Source organism: Bombina bombina, chromosome 7 (assembly GCF_027579735.1).
Source record: "Bombina bombina isolate aBomBom1 chromosome 7, aBomBom1.pri, whole genome shotgun sequence".
Classification (NCBI taxonomy): Eukaryota; Metazoa; Chordata; class Amphibia; order Anura; family Bombinatoridae; genus Bombina; species Bombina bombina.
The window spans coordinates 138,090,996-138,110,090 of NC_069505.1; the positions used below are offsets into that span (position 1 = coordinate 138,090,996).

General features: G+C 38.3%; 1 protein-coding gene across 1 annotated transcript in view; it reads right to left on the reverse strand.

The window, feature by feature from the left end:
* RAPSN (receptor associated protein of the synapse) overlaps positions 1-19,095 on the reverse strand; it is a 184,138-nt gene that overhangs the window by 13,046 nt on the left and 151,997 nt on the right. The window contains exon 7 of the mRNA XM_053720344.1: positions 4,570-4,769. Within this exon, the coding sequence (XP_053576319.1) occupies positions 4,570-4,769 (200 nt within the window). The remainder of the gene's footprint in view (positions 1-4,569; positions 4,770-19,095) is intronic.

The following is a 19,095-nucleotide window of genomic DNA, read 5'->3' on the forward strand; positions in this document are numbered from 1 at the left end:
GAGTGTTTTTGTGTGTGTGCCTGAGTGTTTTTGTGTGTGTGTGTGTGTGTGTATGTCTGAGTGTTTTTGTGTGTGTGTCTGAGTGTGTTTCCAAGTGTTTGTGTGTGCATCTGAATGTGTTTTTATGTGTGTCTGAGTGTGTGTCTGTCTGAGTGTTTGTGTGTGTGCTTTCTGTCCATTGGAGAAGTTTGCCTTTTCTATGAAATTCTCTTCTTACAGTAAAAAAACAAACAAACATTACTGGTGGGTGTGTGGGGGGGGGGGTGACACCATAACTTACCGCACAGAGTGACACCAACCCTAGTGACGCCACTGACCACATACCAGGAAGAGCAGGAGTGGCAGAAGACTTACTTAACTAGGCAGGCCTCACAGTACATAAACCTCAAAAATACACTTCCAAGGGGGGAGAAGGACAAACACATGACTAGAGCCCCTTGAACAAAGCGCTCAGCAGTTCCCTGAGGGCTTGGCATTAAGGGATAAAACCACCATGGAGCAGGAGTGGCAGCAGCATCAGGTTGCAGAGTTACTGAACTAGGTAGGCCTCATAGTACACGAACCTCAAAAATACACCTCCATGGTACATCCGGGAGCATTACCGAAGGCACCAGGTAACCAGTGAGAAGTTGTGCAATGCATTTTCAGGCCAGCACCTATCTCTGCCTCCTGCGCAGTGTTAGAAATCACGTTGCCCTACATGAAGAATACCACAACAGGGAGAAACGCATATAGGTTATTCTGTCATTTGGATTCGGACGGTGCAATGTACCCGACAATCACGTGATCGCTGCCTCAGAGGTCTTCCAGAAACACTGAGGAGTCACCGTCCATAGGGGAGGTTTAGTCATCTCTGCTCCTGTTTGTCGTGTACCCTGCACATGTTATTTGGAGGTTTTTAATTTGACTTACATGTAGTAAGTACAATTTTATACTTGCGTGTCAAACTGTTTAATAAACCATACTTGAATATTTCTTGTGTGCTCTGTTTTTCTTCTCTGTTATGTGCCTAGAGCCCCTTGGACACGACAGTGAGCAGTTCCTTGAGGATTTGGCATTGACAAATTATGACCACCATGGAGCAGAAAGAGCAGAAAGGGCAGAAGTGGCAGCAGTAGACTAACAAGGTAGGCCTCACAGTACACAAACCTCAAAAATACACCTCCAGGGGAGAAAGAGGGCAACAGAGCAGAAGCTGGAGTGGGAAACAATTAAAAATCAATCAGTGACAAAGCAAAAGGGCAGGGTAACATATCTTTGGAATGATAAATTTGAAATATGCCATTTGCTCTATGAGCTGCACTTATATTTGTGAGCACTGAGGGTTCAGTATATTGCCAGTTAATGAAAACACTTGCTCACTTTGCACAGTGGTTAGGGGAAAAGAGGGAAGCTCCTGAGCTACTGTAGCCAAGGCAGGCCCACCAAACAGTCTACTAACCAAAACACAGCTGCTCGGCTCAGCTGTGATGTACTGCTGCAGCTGCTTGTATATATCTGTTTCCTGCTGCTACTACACTTCTCCTTTACAAAACATGCCCTCCTTTCATTGGACAGCACACACCATGTGAATCAATTTGTCCCTCCAATTTGGCAGGTAATCAGTTCGGAAAGCCATTTCCCCTTAATTCTGGGATCACACCAGGTGGCCAGCATCAGTTCAGGGTATTTCTACAGACGTTCCCGCATGTGACCTGCCAGCTGCTCCTTCAGCCTCCTGACACATGCTGCTACCTCACTACTAAGTAGACCACCAGGAACCACTTCATGATTTTCTAGGAAGGCATTCATCTTGCTCAATAGGTGAGTGAACAAGGTTTGACTTGACACAGACTGATATTGTTTTGGCTCAAATTCTCAGCGACCAACTGACCAATCACAGTCCACTCATCTCTGCCTAATAGACTCCGGATACCAATGTATTGATCAAAAGCCATAGCATCGATAGCCCTCTGCTGCTCCAAGATATGTTTCTGCATAATCAAAATCAAGCTCCACCGAGTAAATATGTCTTGTTAAGACGGTTCTGAGGAAGCCCTGCCTTCTCCTATTCCAGACTAAGGAGCTGACTGGCACTTTAAACATTTTTAAGTGCACTCACTGCAAGATAAAAAAAACTGATTCTGCACACAAAGGGTAAATTAACTTTTTCCCCACAACAAACGGCTAGATTACGAGTGGAGCGGTAGTTTGCGCTCCTGCTAACACTAACTTCGCTAGACGTATTAAAGGGACACTGAACCCAATTTTTTTCTATCATGATTCAGATAGAGCATGCAATTTTAAGCAACTTTCTAATTTACTCCTATTATCAAATTATTTTCATTATCTTGGTATCTTTATTTGAAATGCAAGAATGTAAGTTTAGATGCCGGCCCATTTTTGGTGAACACACTGTGTTGTTCTTGCTGATTGGTGGGTAAATTCACCTACCAATAAACAAGATGCCTTCTTTTTCAAATAATAAAGCAAGAGAACGAAGAAAAATTGATAATAGGAGTAAATTAGAAAGTTGTTTAAAATCGCATGCTCTATCTGAATCACAAAAGAAAAAATTTGGGTTCAGTGTCCCTTTAAGTGTATTACAAGTTGAAAGTAAAAAGGTTTTACATTAACGCTAATTTGACTAGCGCAAAAAGCAGAAGTCTGTATATCGCGACTGTGTTAATGTATTCCCCCATAGACTTTAGTTGAACACGAAAAGTAAAAAACAAAACAAAAATAAACAACCTTACTCGAGCGCAAACCCGATCGTGTTTTCTCAAGAGCACTATATATATATATATATATATATATATATATATATATATATATATGCTGTATATATTCATTTTCACAGTTTTTGTTTACAGTTGGACAGTTCTAGTTCATGTGTGCCATATAGATAACATTATGCTCCCTCCCGTGGAGTTATTTACGAGTCAGCACTGATTGGCTAAAATGCAAGTCTGTCAAAAGAACTGAAATAAGGGGGGCAGTCTACAGAGGCTTAGATACAAGGTAATCGCAGAGGTAAAAAGTATATTAATATACTGTAACTATGTTGGTTATGCAAAACTGAGGAATGGTGATAAAGGGTTTGTCTTTTTAAACAATAAAAATACTGGAGCAGACTGTCCCTTTAAAGAATTAACTGTGATTTTTGGATCCATAAGGGCGTCTTATTGTCAAATGATCATATGGTAATTAACTGACTATATTAGATCATATAATTTTGGATAATTAAGATAAATTAGTTGATCATTTTTTTCTAAAAGATTGTGATCGACTCCATCATTTTAAATAATACATCTGCATATTATACTCCAGCTAATCTTTGCTTTGAATAACTTATTCTGTCTAGCTTTTATTTCATGTTTAAATGTCACCTTAACAAGACTATTGTCTGGAACATTTAGTTGTTCAGACTCCATTCTGCTGACAGAAGCATTATTATTTATACCTTTTATTTAGAAAGCACTTACGGATTTTACAGCACTTAACAGCGGAGTGCAGGCAGGCTACATTACATACTAAACTATGTGTTTCAGCATTGGTTGATGAGGGCAGTAAGATATGGGGATAACAAGGGACCTGCTCAAATGAATAATTCAAATCTAAAGGAAATAACCTGCAATATCAATATGCTTTAATAAATGTAGTACTGTTTGGGACCAGAAAACTTTTAGATTTCAGCATATTTGGATATTTACATCTATTAAACAGGACAGTTTGGATAGGGCATGGAACCAAGTATAAACAACAATATCTTGTCATTTAGGTTATAATACAGCTTATACATGCAACGGAAAGGTAGTTTTATATCATTTTAATACTTTGTATACATAGTACCGTCAGAAAGTTAGTACAGTACTGTAATCCGAAAGGTAATAGTGGTTTTAAAAGGACTAATCAGAGAGAGAATAAAAATTAAAAATAATATTCCAATTTACTTCTATTATTAAATTTGCTTTGTTCTCATGTTATTCTTTGATGAAGAGATACCTAGGTAGTTAGCCTGCACATACCTGAAGCACTGAATAACAGGAAATAGTGCTGTCATTTAGTGTTCTTGCTGATATAAAACATTGATGCAAAACTACTGCTGTATAGTGATGCAGACATGTACACACTCCTAAGCTTACATCCCTACTTTCTCAACAAAGGATAACAAGGAAACAAAGAACATTGATAATAGGAGTAATAGGAGTAAAATGGAAAGTTGATTAAAATAGAATGTTCTATCTGAATCATGAAAGAAAAATGTTGTGTTTATTGTCCCTTTAAGTACATATATACCATCATTTATTTCCATTTTAGAACACATAAACCAAACCAATGATGTGGGCAGAGGAGATTGTGACTTATTGGTGGGGAGAACTGGTCATTTTAATCATTTTATTTGAAAAAAAATACGAATGAATAAGTCTGGATTTTAGAATTCCATATTTGGGGATTTGTATCTGTATAAACTTTACTAGATTACCAGCATAAAGAAAACCCACAAGAGATAAAATATGATAATTAATGGACAAAGGTAACTCGCAAGTACTTATTTGTAGCGCTGCTTGTTGATCACTTGCTACTCACCGCAGATGGAAGACGTGAGAACAGGGCAGCGCCTGGAGCTGACTGTTCTTTTCCCCGATTGATTCCCCACACATGCCGCAGTATAGCTCCATCTCCTCCACACACTCGTGGAACCGAACAACATGGGCGCGGAGTTCTCGCTGCTGCTGCTTTGTGCGGTAAATGATCTCGCTGAGACAATGAACCTTCAGTAGAAGGAGCTGTGGATAGATAAGAGCACAGTGTTGCTATAATAGAGGGCACAAATACGGAGCAGAAAAAAAGTACAAGATTACGTTAAATAATGTGTCCTGGTGATATCACATGGCAACATTCACTTTTATCAGCTAAAAGAAATTACAAAGATAAATGACCACCTTCAAAGGGACACTGTAAAGCAAAGATTAAGTTATCTTATTTGTTATATATATTTTTTATACTAATGGCCCTGCAAACTATACGTTCAAAAGCCCCAGCACTTTGCAGTTCCCAAATGAGTGCAGGCAGTGAGCTGATTATGGGCTAGATTACATGTGGAGCGCTAATTTATTGCACACCCGTTAACGGCAAATTTGCAATAAATAACCAGCCATTACAAGTGGCTGGTTATTAGTGCTTCAAAAATTAACCAGAGGTCAGATCCCCAAATTGCCCCAAAAATAAATTGTGAAGTCCCTTTTTGGTGTGAAATAAATTGTAGCATTATTAAAAAAAAAAACTACACCAAGCAGTTTTATGGGGTTAAAGTTGTCAGGTGTTAGAAAAAAAAAATGGCACTGAAAAGTGCCTTTACATTGCGGTCTATCGGGAACTGTGTACACATATAAAGACATAAATATATATATATATATATATATATATATATACACATATATATTTCAATTTGCTGCCTATAGCTGTGCGACGTTTTCGCTGCGCTATGTTCTCACGGCATGAGAATGAGGCTCCCATTGGAGCCTATGGAAGCACGCTCTATTGAGCACAAAGCTTCCATGCAGGGTCACGTTTGCATTGCGGGCCACTTCAAATACCATCGCACAATTGCGTGCACTGGTATTACGAATGGAGCACAAATATCGTGCTTGTAAAAAGCGCAATTTTTGCGCTCCACTCAAAATCTGGCCCTTATTCTTTAATGGGATATGGGATATAAAATAAAACATTCATGAGTCAGAGAGTGAAAATTAAAAACAACATTTTCCATCTTTTCCATGGTTTCTTCTGTTAACAAATGTACGACGTTCCTTTGGTATCCCTTGCTTAAACTTAGCTCCTTTTCATGACAGTATACCTAGGTAGTCTTAGGACTGTGCCCATGACAAATATATGGCAGCAGTGATGTAATAAGGGTGTCCCCCTGTGGGAACTATGTTTTACTGGATAACCCCTGTGCTCATTTTTGTTTTTAAATATTTTCTAATAAAATATCTTAACTTTTACAAAGTGTGGAATATCCTTGGACTTCTATTGATTAATTATAATTGCAGCTTGAGCTCTACGATCTTGAGGGGTTTCTATACGGCAGCAGTGTTTGCAACAATGTTTTATATGTATTCAAGATGTGCACTCTTCTGAGCCTACCTCAGTATGCCATATTCAAAAGGAGGTAAGTTCCAAGAAAGGATGCCAAGGATAGAGGTAAATTTGATTATAGAAATGACTTGGATTTTTTTTATTAATTGTACGTTCTATATGAATCATGAATGTTTAATTTTGACTTTTATGCCCCTTTAATATACCTTCATTCAAGTTATTATTTAAATCTTTTTGTAACTCTTGTATAAAAAATAGGTTATAACATTTCTTATCATCTGTTATAATATACACCTTGTTCCCAGTATCTTGTTTTATATGGTAACAAAATCATCAGCGTATGGAATGAATACTACACACACCTTGTTAACGAACATGGCTAATTTACAAATAGAGTCTACTTAACCCATTTAAAAATGGAGGTTATCTCTCACCCCACTTTTCCTCTGCCTTCTAGATGTGGTAATTGGTGTCTCTATGGGAAAACACATGCACGCAAGCGTAGACGTGCATCCACAAACACGCGCAAACACATTATCTCCCTTTCCCTTAAAAGGAACATTAAACACATTGAGTTAGATTATGAGTGGATCAGTAGTTTGTGCTCCCGCGTTAACCCCACTAGACTTTATGCACAAAAAGCCGTTGGGTATTACGCATATTGCAAGTTGAACGTAAAAATTTTCACTCACGTGCAAATCCAACATGCGCAAAAAGCTAAACTGCAAATATTGCAACCCCATTAGTGTGGAAAAATAACTAACACCTTTACTCACCCACAAACAATCTAATTTTCTTAAGTGCGTTAACCGGACATGAAAATATGAATATTTCACATTTCAGTTCTTCACGTAAAAGAATATTATATTTATTCATAACTAGATATTTTTGTATAAATATATATTTATGGGTTTTTTTGGTAAAATATATAGTCCACAAGTCATTGGTGCCACCATAACACTGCAGTGAAAATGTCACAGTCTCAGTGTCACCCATGGCATCCTGTAGCTGAGGTGAAAGTGGTGTAAATCTTTATGAATCCTTTGGAAGTGTTAAAGGGATTGGGCACATTGCATCCCTCTCAGACATCCACAGAGTTAAAAGGACAGTAAACATACAAAATAATATTATATAATTCTGCACATAGTGCAGAATTATATAACATTATCTTAGAGGCACCTTTATAAATATAAAGCATTTCCTATTTTTTTATCCTAAAGTTGGACTCCGTTTAAGGTTCTACTGAGCGGGTCTTGTTGTTCAAAAGCACTTCACGGCACGCTGTCTAGTCACAGCACGTCGGATTGCGCCATTAAAGTGAATGTAGTTCGCTCCCGCTCTGATTTGGTAGTCCAACTTTGGGATAAAATATCAGGAAATGCTTTAGATTTATAAAGGTGCCGCTAAGATAATGTTATATAATTCTGCACTATATGCAGAATTATATAACATTATTTTGTATGTTTACTGTCACTTTAAACCTGTGTCTAATGACAATAGCTTTCAAGAAAAACCTGAGCCCACTGACAATATCAAGACTAGATGGAAGAAGCTCTTGTTATTGTTAGGGCAGAATGAAGGAACCATAATATGCCAGAAGAAGCCACCTTTAGCAGAAATAAAAGTGACAATACTGTAAACTACCTTATTCTTTTAGGAAAACAGACAAGAAGGAACCTAGAGGATAGTTCCCATAACTGTAATTAGATGTGGACAAAGATACCTGCAGGATAGCCTTAAAAGCTCAAACATTAAATGGTAATACAAGTGCAAAACGGAAATCCTCTGTATTATATGCAAGAAATATTGTAATAACTGGAAACGATCAGCTAGTCTAAACCAACAAGGAGTTACCGTTGTATCCATAACAAAAGCATGACACAAGGCGGGTCTGTTAGGAAATATAGGCCGCCCATCACTGTCATGTTATGTATTGGAATACAAACTTAACCAGTAGCTTACAAGACAATGTAATAGCACCTAGTCTGAAAGGGCCGCCATCAGGGGGTGACAGGGGTGACTCCTGTCAGGGGCCCAGTGGGCCCCGGGGGGCCCCATGAGGCAAGAACTAAAAAAAAAAATTTTTTTTTAATTTTGGCAGCCACCAGTGGGTACTACAGCAGAGTGCTAATTGAGCATGGGAAATGTTATTATAAGGAGTAAAGTATTAGCATTTGAGAGGATTTCTGAGTGTGCACTAAACCACTATGCACAGTGTGAGACAGACTTGGCACTTTGTTTGTACCTGAGTCAGATGGCAGATCACTTTCATTTGCAGAGGAGGTAGGACTTACTTAGCAAATGTTTTTTATTTCTTTGTGCAATTTTGGATTGTAACTTCAGTGTGGTCCATAAAAACAGATTTTTTTAGCAGCAGTGTATTTATAATTATTTGACAATGCTGTAGAAATTCTATATTTAAAACCATGCAGAAATGTTTCCTCCTCGATACACAAATGGCAGGTACACTTTTGGCAGATATGCATTTTTTAATTTATATATATATATATATATTACATTCCAGTTTACTGCCCCTTTATGCAAGGACTTTCCAGATGCAAGGAGGCATTTTATCTAAGATTTTTACATCTGCATAACATGTTATACTCTCAGACTAAGATTGCTCAGTGTTTGAAATGAGACATTACCACAGCTTATAGTTCCACCAAGACCATATAGAGTACAGCATTTTCAAAATCCATAAGCTGACAAATGGGAACATTTGTACACTATATTTGAAGTGGTGCTCTTGGTTGGGGAAAATGGGGAAAAATCAAACAAACAATTTTGAATTCAGAGAATTATTTTTGTTTGCACATTTACAAATATGATTATTTAAAAAGTGATCTCTTAATTTCTGCAAATTGTTTTATCATGCATGTCACACACTGTTGATTTAGGGGATGCAAGGTGCATAAATGTTTCCTCCTGTGAGTGTTTCTGTGGGTGTCTGTGTTTATGTCTTTGTGCTTTGGTTTGTGTCTCTATGAGTGTGTATGTATTTTTTTTCTGTGGGTCTCTCTGTGAGGGTGGGTGTGTATGTCTTTGTGCATTTTCTGTGGATGTCTGTCAGGGTGTGTGCATATGTCTTTGAGCTTTTCTATGGGTGTGTCTGTGAGGGTGTGTGTATGTTTGTCTTTGTGTATTTTCTCTGGATGCCTCTGTGAGGGTGGGTGTGTATGTCTGTGTTTTCTGTGGATATCTCTGTGAGGGTGTGTGTGTGTGTGTGTATGTATTTATGTCTGTGTTTTCTGTGGATGTCTCTGTGAGGGTGGGTGTATGTCTTTGTGTGTTTTCTGTGGATGTCTCAGTGAGGGTGTGTGTATGTATGTCTTTCTGTGTTTTATGTGGTTGTCTCTCTGTGTGTGTATGTCTTTGTGTGTTTTCTGTGGGTGTCTGTGTGTGTGTGTATGTATGTCTTTGTGTGTTTTCTGAGGCTGTCTCTGTCGGTGTTTCCTTGGGTGTATGTGCAAGTTTGAGTTTGTGTGTGTGTGTGTCCATTGTCTGTTCCTTCTTAGGACATTTTGACCATACTACTGATTATTCACATCTTTCTACAGACTTTGAGACTAATTAGACCTTTCCAGAAGTCACCAATCTACTATTTAACCTTTAAATTATTGTTTAGGCAGTTCAGGGCCCTTCCTTTCAGCCACTGCATGCTGTTGTCATCATTTAGTTGGCATCTTCCTTTACAAAAAGATAATCAGAACTCCATATTTTGTTTTCTAAATCTCCTTTTTTTACAAAACTGTAGTTTACTTGTCAGGTCAGGTCAATGTAAACAAGTGCTAAGTGTCTGTTTAGGTGTCTGTGTCTGAGTGTGTTTCTTTGTGTGTTTGCTAGAGTGTCTATATGTGAATCCTTATGTGTGTGTGTTTCAGTGTATGAGTGTGTCTGTGTGTTTGTATGTTACTACCTTTACAACATTTCCAAGTTTAAATAGACACTTAAGAATAAAGTGCATATACGTTTTAGTCACTTGGTCAAAAATTGCACATGTCAAAGGAGGGGGCCTTATCAATGGTTAAGTCAGGGGCCCCAAAATTTCTAGTGGCGGCCTGAACTTCAAATGAGTAGTAGATTGTTTTCTGACAAATTTAAGTTATGTCTATTTCCACTCCCCCTGTACCATGTGACAGCCATCAGCCAATCACAAATTCATATACGTTTAGTCTGTGTATTCTTGCACATGCTCAGTAGGAGCTGGTGACTCAAAAAGTTTAAATACAGGTGGTGGACTTCCGGCTGGGGGCGGAGCTAGCAGGTAGCATGCAGGTAGTGTGCAGGTAGCTACCAACAGCTCTGTCTTCCTATCTAAAAAGGATTGAGGCTATTCACCAGCCACCCGTAGCAAGCCTTGTCCTAGGGAAATGAGCTAGGACCGGCTGTGGATCCTCGGATCACAGAGAGGAAGTCTGTAGAAGGCATAATAGCTCTGTCGCTAAGAGCACCTGTATAAACTGCTTCGCTTCTGTTAATTACCTGCTGTGCCAAAAGTATGCCTTAAAGTTGAAGATGGATGTCTGTCAAGGCTGACACCTAGCGGTATCTTTACAGTTAGAAGCAACCCGAAATTTCCATTGCGGTTCCAACGGCACTGGAGACCGACTAAAGCAATCCCAAGGTGCACATAAGCATCATAGGCTGGATGACTTGGTGAGAGGCAAGACTTCCAGGAGGAGGTGTTACGCTTTTGGCCCTGCGAATCCACCCAGCAAAAGCTAAACCTTTACCTGCTCAAGGACGTGCTCTGAGGCATATCAGGGGCGGGGACTTACAAGGTGAGCTGGTCTATCTCCGACACTGTTATCGGAACTACTGTGTATCTTGATTTTAGATCCCGCAAGTGGCTCTGAAGCTCTGACTGGAGGGGCAGATCTACTGTTGCTTACGGCGCTACCGAAGAGTGCTGAGATTCCGGTAAGCAGTTTGTCACAGATCTGGGCTGACAAGTGCCGCGTAAACCACCAAGAGAGCCGGTAGCACCTCTTGAGTTAGTAGAACCAATACCTCTAACAGAGACACCGCACCTGAAGTTGGATTAAGCAGTGTCGGCTGAATTACAAGATTCCGGACTTTTGCAAAATCTGTGCTGACTATCCGATGACTGAGTCAGGTTTAGTTGCAATAAAGGGACGGTGCCGCAAGAAAAGCAGATAGCAGCTCTGCTATTACAGAATTTCAACTGGTTAACGGTTAAGTATCTTCACAACACCGCTGAGACCTGGGTAAGACAGACTGGCCAGCCCTTTCAGGACATCATACTATTTAAAATTTAGCTGGTGCAGCACGAAGATTCGGAAGATATATCAGGTACTGTCTTTTCTTCCTTTGCTTGATTTATGGTCATTCTGGCTGCACAAGTTCTCTGTAAATCTGATATAGGTCACTAGGACTTGAAGCTTGCAAGAAGTGACTTGGGCTGTGGGCCTGTGCATCGGAAAAACGGGACTGTTTCACATAAGCCTGATATGATAAGATGAGAAGAAAAACTTGAATGTATATTGTGATCTAACTCTTATCCTGTTTTGTTGTTTCTTATGCTGGTAATATCTGGTGATATCCATAGTAGTCAAGGCTAATTAGGCAGGAGAAACGTAAAGAAGGGTCTAACCTAATTTCTGGGAGTTACTATGTGCTTTTTAAGTTACTCTTTAGGTGTATATTATTTGGAATAAACTACATGCCTATTTAAAGTGAAACTTAAGGTTATTGGAGGAATATAGGCATTCTAAAAATAGAGAGACATAAAAATAAAGCTTTAGAATCTGTGGGGATAAGCTTTAATAAGGGAATTCTCGATATAAAGAGACTAGCTGTATTTTGAAGGACGGCTTATTAGATAGAAGTCAAAAACAAGACTTAGTGAAGATTTAGGCAAGAACTTTAGAATTTTTTTTTTTTTGTGTTTTGTTTTTTTTTTGCTTGTTGTGTGGTACTTTTTTCTTTTTTCTTTTTCTTTTTTTTTTCTCACAAAGCACAGAAGGTCTAATAATTGACCTCTTTTATTAGGTTGGGTTGTTGCACATGCACTCTCAAGTGTGTGATTACATATTTTAATAGGTTTGTAACCTAGGTTTTTTTGTTTTTTTTTCTTCCTTCTCACTTTCAGAGTTTGCACCACAAACTCTCTTATTCAATATTCAGTGGCATTTTAGCCACCAAGACACAGGAAATTTTCTACACTAGATATATACACTTTATCACAGTGAATGGACAGATTTATCACGTATCCAAAAAGTTCTTCACCTAAAATGCCACCCAAACAAAAAGATAAGCGCAGCACCACTAAAAACACAGAAAATTCACTAGATACCTCACAAGAACGAGGAGTTACTAACTTTGGTGCTAATGACATGACAGAATTCGCTGCTGAAGTAGCGAAATTGATGATCCCACATTTTGATCTAATTAAATCCGAAATTAAAACTGAGATGCATAGCTTAAAAGAGGAATTTAGACAGTTCACGGTGAGACTGACGGAGGTTGAGACTAGGGTCTCAGAGGTGGAGGATAGAGTAAATGTTCAAGGCTTGGATATCACTGATCAGGGAAAAATAATTTCACAACTGCAAGCGCGTTTAGAAGACCTTGAGGATAGGTCGAGGCGCAATAATCTACGGATTATTGGCCTCCCTGAATCAGTGGAATATCAAGACTTGTTACATTTTGTTTCTGTCACCCTCCCTCAAGCACTAATGATCCCCCCTCCGCCTTCACCTTTTTTGATTGAAAGAGCGCATAGATTAGGCCCACCTAAAGATAGTAATACCTTATCTAAAGCTAGGTCTATTATTTTCAAATTTGTGAACTATCAGGACAAGCTTCTATTTTTGAAATATTATAGAAAAATGAGATCTGTACACATTGACAATAACAAAATCCTGATTTTTCAAGACTTTTTGGCAGAGACCAGCGCTAAAAGAAAAGTAATGTCTCCTTTTTTCTCAAAATTTTTAGAAGCTGACTGCAGTGTTAGACTGGTTTATCCGTCTAAACTATTAATCACCAAGGCAGGTATCTCTTATACAGCAAATAATAGTAAGGAAGCAATTGCTCTTTGTAAAGAACTAGGGATTCAGTGAATAGGAGTTAGAGGGATAAAAGTAAGGTACGGACAAAAAAATGTTTGTTCTTTTTTTCTTTTTTCTTCATGTGGTCATGGGATGATTTATGTTGGATATGCATTGAATTTTTGGTTAGAATCCTATTTGTGCTGACTCTCAGAGAGATTCGAAACTGTTTAAAAGGTAGTTATTTTAATGTCGCAGGGTATGTAACACCGTTTTATAATTTTGTGAGGGTTTTTCCCTCTTTCCTTTTTTTTTTTTTTTTTCTTTCTCTCTCCTCTTTCGCCTCCCCTGCTTTTTCTCTCCCCCCGGTACCCCCTGCGGATTTACGTATAATGCTATACCCAGTAGCATGGGGTATTTTGTTTTTATTATTGAACTGACATGTCAGCCCCCTTTAAATTGACCTCCTGGAACGTAGGAGGTATAACCTCCCCAATAAAAAGGAAAGCAATAATCAAACATCTGGCTAAAACCAAATCAGATATCGCGTTCCTACAGGAGATACATTTAAAGGCTTCTGAAATTTCGAAACTGCAAACTAATTGGGTAGGAGAAGTAATTGCGGCTCCCTATAATGCCCGTAAGAGGGGGGTGGCAATTTTATTTAAGAAAAATCTAGACTATAAGATTGATTCCTCTATCATAGACCCGGAAGGTCGCTTTATAATTCTGGAAATAACATGTAATAAGGTGCGATATGTGTTATGTAATATTTACGGTCCTAATAATATAGACAGAGAATTTTGGGATAACATGGTTTTATATCTGCATAAATTTATAGGACAGAATCTTATTATTGCTGGTGACCTCAATCTAATAGCAGATCCCTCTTTAGATAGAGTTAAAAAAGTAGGTAGTCCCACGCGTGATAGAAAGACCCGTATTTTTCAAAAATTATGCTCACAATTGGGGCTAATTGACATCTGGCAGCTACAGAATCCCGACTTGAGAGCTTATACGTGTATGTCGAAAGGTCAGCAGGCATTTTCTAGGATAGATTTCTTTCTGATTGCGGAGTCTCTGATTGGCCTAGAATGGGAAGCTGAGATAGGGGATATAGTGATCTCAGACCATGCTGCAATAGCGCTAACATGCAATTCATCCCGGTTAGATAGGTCTGGGAAGCAATCCATTTTCTTTCCAAAGCATTTGTTGAATAATGTCCGATTTAACAATTGGCTGATTAACCAGTGGCGAGAATATGTGGGTTTTAATAGCGAGTATGAAAATAGGCCCGAAGTGTTTTGGGAAGCAGCAAAAGCTGTATTGCGAGGTAAGGTAAAGGCATATATGTGTAATATGAAAAGAAAATCCAGGCAACAGGAAATCCAGTTGTCATATCAAGTAAAGAATGCATATAAAACATATTTAGGTCTGCGCTCGAGTGAGCACTGGAGGAAATATATAGTAGCTAAATCTTTGCGATATGTCTTTATTAAACAGAAGACCAGAGCAGAAATACAAAGACAAAAAGCCCTTTATTGTGGCTGTGCAGGTAGGTCTGCTAAATTTGTGGCAAGATTGATTAAGACCAACGGCAGAAATAAGATAACTTCTATCAGAAAGGATTCTGAGAGATTTACCTGTAGTACGGATATTTCCAGAGTTTTTTATGAGTTTTTTACAGAATTATATACATCAGAAGAGCAAGACACAACAACAGATGATTTTTGGGATAAAATTAAGGCTCCCAAAATACCCACTGAGAGTTTGGCAGAGATCAATGCTCCAATTACAGTAGAGGAGATCATAGAGGCAATTACAGCAGCCAAGACTAATAAGGCAGCAGGCCCTGATTGCCTACCTCTGGAATTTTATAAGATTCTACAGCTACAAATCGCTCCAACATTGGTAAATTTATTTAATTATTATTTTATTGATCACAATAAATGCTCTCCTTACTTTGCAGCGGCGGTAATATCTTTAATCCCCAAAAAAAATAAAGATCCTGAGTTTCGCGGTTCATATAGACCTATATCAGTTCTTAATATGGACTATAAATTGCTTACATCGATCCTGGCAAAAAGATTAAAACCCCACCTCGGTTTAATAATTCACGAGAATCAAGCTGGGTTTATGGCTGGGAGGAATCCCGCCAAAAATACTCGCAAGATCATGACTTTAATTGATTATTTTTGGAATAAGTTTAGAACAACCAGACATAGAGCGAAGTCAGACTTAGCCCTTCTGACTGTTGACGCGGAGAAGGCGTTCGATCGCGTCTCCTGGAAGCATTTATTTTATTCCTTAGAGCAGTTTGGACTGAAGGGGCATGTGCAGGAAGTAATTCGTATTATATATTCGGCTCCGAATTCATCTTTGCTCATTAATGGTGAACTCTCTCAGCCAGTAGTATTACATAGGGGCACCCGTCAAGGATGTCCCCTATCTCCTTTGCTGTTTAACATCTCATTGGAACCACTCGCAATTCTACTGCGTCAACAATTAGATGGGATTCGGATCGGGGTACAAAAACTAGTACTGTTGATGTATGCAGACGACATACTGTTATGTTTAAGTAATATCAGTAAGAATCTTCCGATTTTCTTGGATACGGTTAACAGCTTTGGTAGGATTTCGGGTTTTAAAATTAATCTGTCCAAATCCGAACTTTTATGGATAAATAAAAAAGAACATAATCTAAATCACCCTTTTAAAGAAAGAGCACAGATAACCTACTTAGGGATTATTTTGAATCCGAACCCTCTAGAATGGTATAATCTGAACTATAACAAATGCTTTTCAGATTGCAAGAAAAAAAATGGAAGATTGGATAAAACTTCCTATCTCTTTATCTGCTAGGGTCACGCTCTTAAAATCTATTTCCAAAAATATTCTATCTCATTCAGAATATACCATTACCTATTCATAAAAAGGATATAATGAATTATAATAAGGCATGCTCTAAATTTTTATGGCAAGGCTCCAAAGTTCGGATTTCGGTATCGCGCCTGATGAATAATGTAGAAGCTGCCGGTTTAGCACTGCCCAATATACTTCTTTATAGCCAAGCGGCTCGGGTTAAAGTGGCAGTGGACTGGTTGACAGGTCTAGAACAAGTATCCCCAGTAGGCTGGGAAACAGCATTAATAGCTCCCTATCGTCTAGATGCTATTCTGCACTGTCCAATTACCGCCCTGCCAACGCAAATTTTTATTATGGAAACTTTTAAAAATATAATTATAGCTTGGCAAAAGTTTTGCGTTTGTTTGGGGTTTTCACCCCATGTGTCAAAATATTTACTCATTACTGGGAACCCCATCTTCACTCCAGGTATCTCAGACCAGGTTTTTAGATCTTGGTCAGATAAAGGGCTAAGTTATGTTATACAATTTTTAAATATGGACCTAGAGCTATTAACCTTTAGGGAAATTAGTAATCAATTTGGATTATCAAATAAAGAGTTCTATGCTTATTTACAGATAAGACATCTCATACAGGAACTGAAAAAAAATTATTACGGGGTAGAATGGTCATTTGGCGAACTTCAATTTAGCATCAATAATTTTCAAAGGGGGGTTTACTCTATTGCGCCGTTTTATTCCCTTCTCATGCTAAAGCCCTCTGCAGTTCAAATAGAGTATATAGTATCTTTATGGGATAAATTACTCCCACAAATTGACATTGAGGCGGTAAAGAACGCGTTTAGGGTGGCTCAGAAAAGTTGGGTGCTGACGACCTGGAGGGAAACACAGATCAAAGTGGCCTTAATGGTATATTTAACTCCGGCAAAACTATCCAAGTGGTATAACTCAATGATCAGCTGTTCTAGATGTAGTTCAACTGAGGCGGACATGTTGCATTGTTTCTGGACATGCCCCAAAATAGCCCAATTTTGGGCCAAGGTAATATATTGGATGAAAGGTACGCTCAAAATACAATATGACATATCACCGTCAGAAATATTTTTTCTAGTAAAATCCCAATACCCGCCCAGAAACTATAAAATGATTAACTTGATTATATTGATTGGACGTAACTTAATTTTAAAAGCATGGAAGGCCAAATCAGCCCCAAATATAAAATCATTGAAGAGCGAGTTGACCTCTCATTATATATTTGAACAATATAGCTTGCAAAATCCAGCAGATGCCCAACTAGCTATTTTCTTCAAACATTGGAAACTGTTTATCACCTCCTTCCCGGTGGAGACTCAAAAGACTCTGGTCAGGCCATTGAAAAATTCTATTTATGTTCAATCGCAAGTTTTAGCAGGTCACCTACCAAGTACTTGGATAGAGGATAATGGGGATAGGGGATTAGGCAATCTTGAATCAGAGATGGGGTAGGCAATCTATTGTTGCCTGGATGCAGGGGAGAGAGAGAGACATTTTTCTGACTTTGAGTTCACGTTTACGCTTTTTTTTAAGTGTTTTTTTTTTTTTTTCCCTTTTCTGATTGATTTTGTGTTTATTATATGAAAAAAATTCCAGCATTTTTGTTCTATTTAATACATACAAAGACTGAACTGTTTATATTTAAGTTTATTAAAGGTTGTGGGGCCCTGCGTGGCGCAAAAGGTAATACATTTGTAGAATTGTACATCCTGTTGGAAACTTAATAAAATATTATTAAAAAAAAAAAAAAAAAAGTTTAAATACAAAATACTGTGCACATTTTGTTAATGGAAGTAAATTGGAAGGTTGCTCTATCTGAATCATGAAAGTTTCATTTTGACTTGAGTGTCCCTTTAACCAAAACAAAAGTAACAAACAGGGCCTCTAAGACTATAAAGGAATATGAAATCCAACATTTTTCTTCCATGAGTAAGACAGAACATGCATTTTTAAACAATTTTCTAATATACTTCTATTTTAAAATTGTCTTCATTCTCTTTAAATCTTTTGTTGAATAAAGCTCATGAGCAGCAGTATTGGAAGAATGTTATCCATTTGCAAGAACACTAGATGGCAGCACTATTTCCTGCAATCTAGTGCATCTAACTGATCTGAGGCCCAAATACTTCTGGCAATAACCTGTCGTTCAGAGGTGCAGACAAGGAGTTATCAATCAGATAGTGAAAGGTCTTTTCTCAGTGAGAAAGGTTGCAGGCCTCCCAGGTGAAATGTGGACTTGTCCACCAATCCCCTGGGCTGTACATGTTGTTACTAAATGTATTTGTTTAATGGTGGCGAGAGTCCACAAGCCATTATACCTGGTCACTAGGAGGAGGCAAGGATTCCCAAAACTCTAAGAGCACTTAAAACCCCCTCAAAAAGTATAAGCATGCTAAAAGAAATCAAGACGTACTAAAATAAATGACGTGCTAAAACAAAAAATTTAAAGGAACACACGATTCAAAATTAAACTTTAATAATTCAGATTCAATTTTAAACAACTTTTCAATTGACTTCCATTAACAAAATGCACAGTCTTTTTATATTTACACTTTTTGAGTCACCAGCTCCTACTGAGCATGTGCAAGATTCACAGAATATACGTATCTGCATTTGTAACTTTGAAATTTGTCAGAAAAAATCTACTTCTCATTTGAAGTTCAGACTAAGTGCAATTGTATTGTCTTTTTATAGTGCATTTGTTGGTTATGCACTGCACATCTACTGTATTTCCAGTCTGCTGCCCCACAAACAACTTCCCATACAAATGTATGAGAAAAAAATACCTGTGTCTCCTGGCTATGATGTACTTAGCCTACAGGCTATTAGTTTATAGTTTATGTGAGTGCCCAAAAAGTATAACGCTATCACTTACCTGAGAAGCATCCACTCTACTGGGCTTACCATCTGCAGAAAAGGACTGCTTCCAGTAGATAGCTAATCCAGTGCTGTACGAGTGACAGCAGAGGATGTGTGTGTGGTTTATAAGGACGATCCAACAGGAGGAGGCTAAGGGAGTTGTCCCAGTAACACCTGCGGTAGGCTTGTGACTTACTCCTCATTGGGTGTAATTGTGCCACTACCCAATACTCCCAAAATCC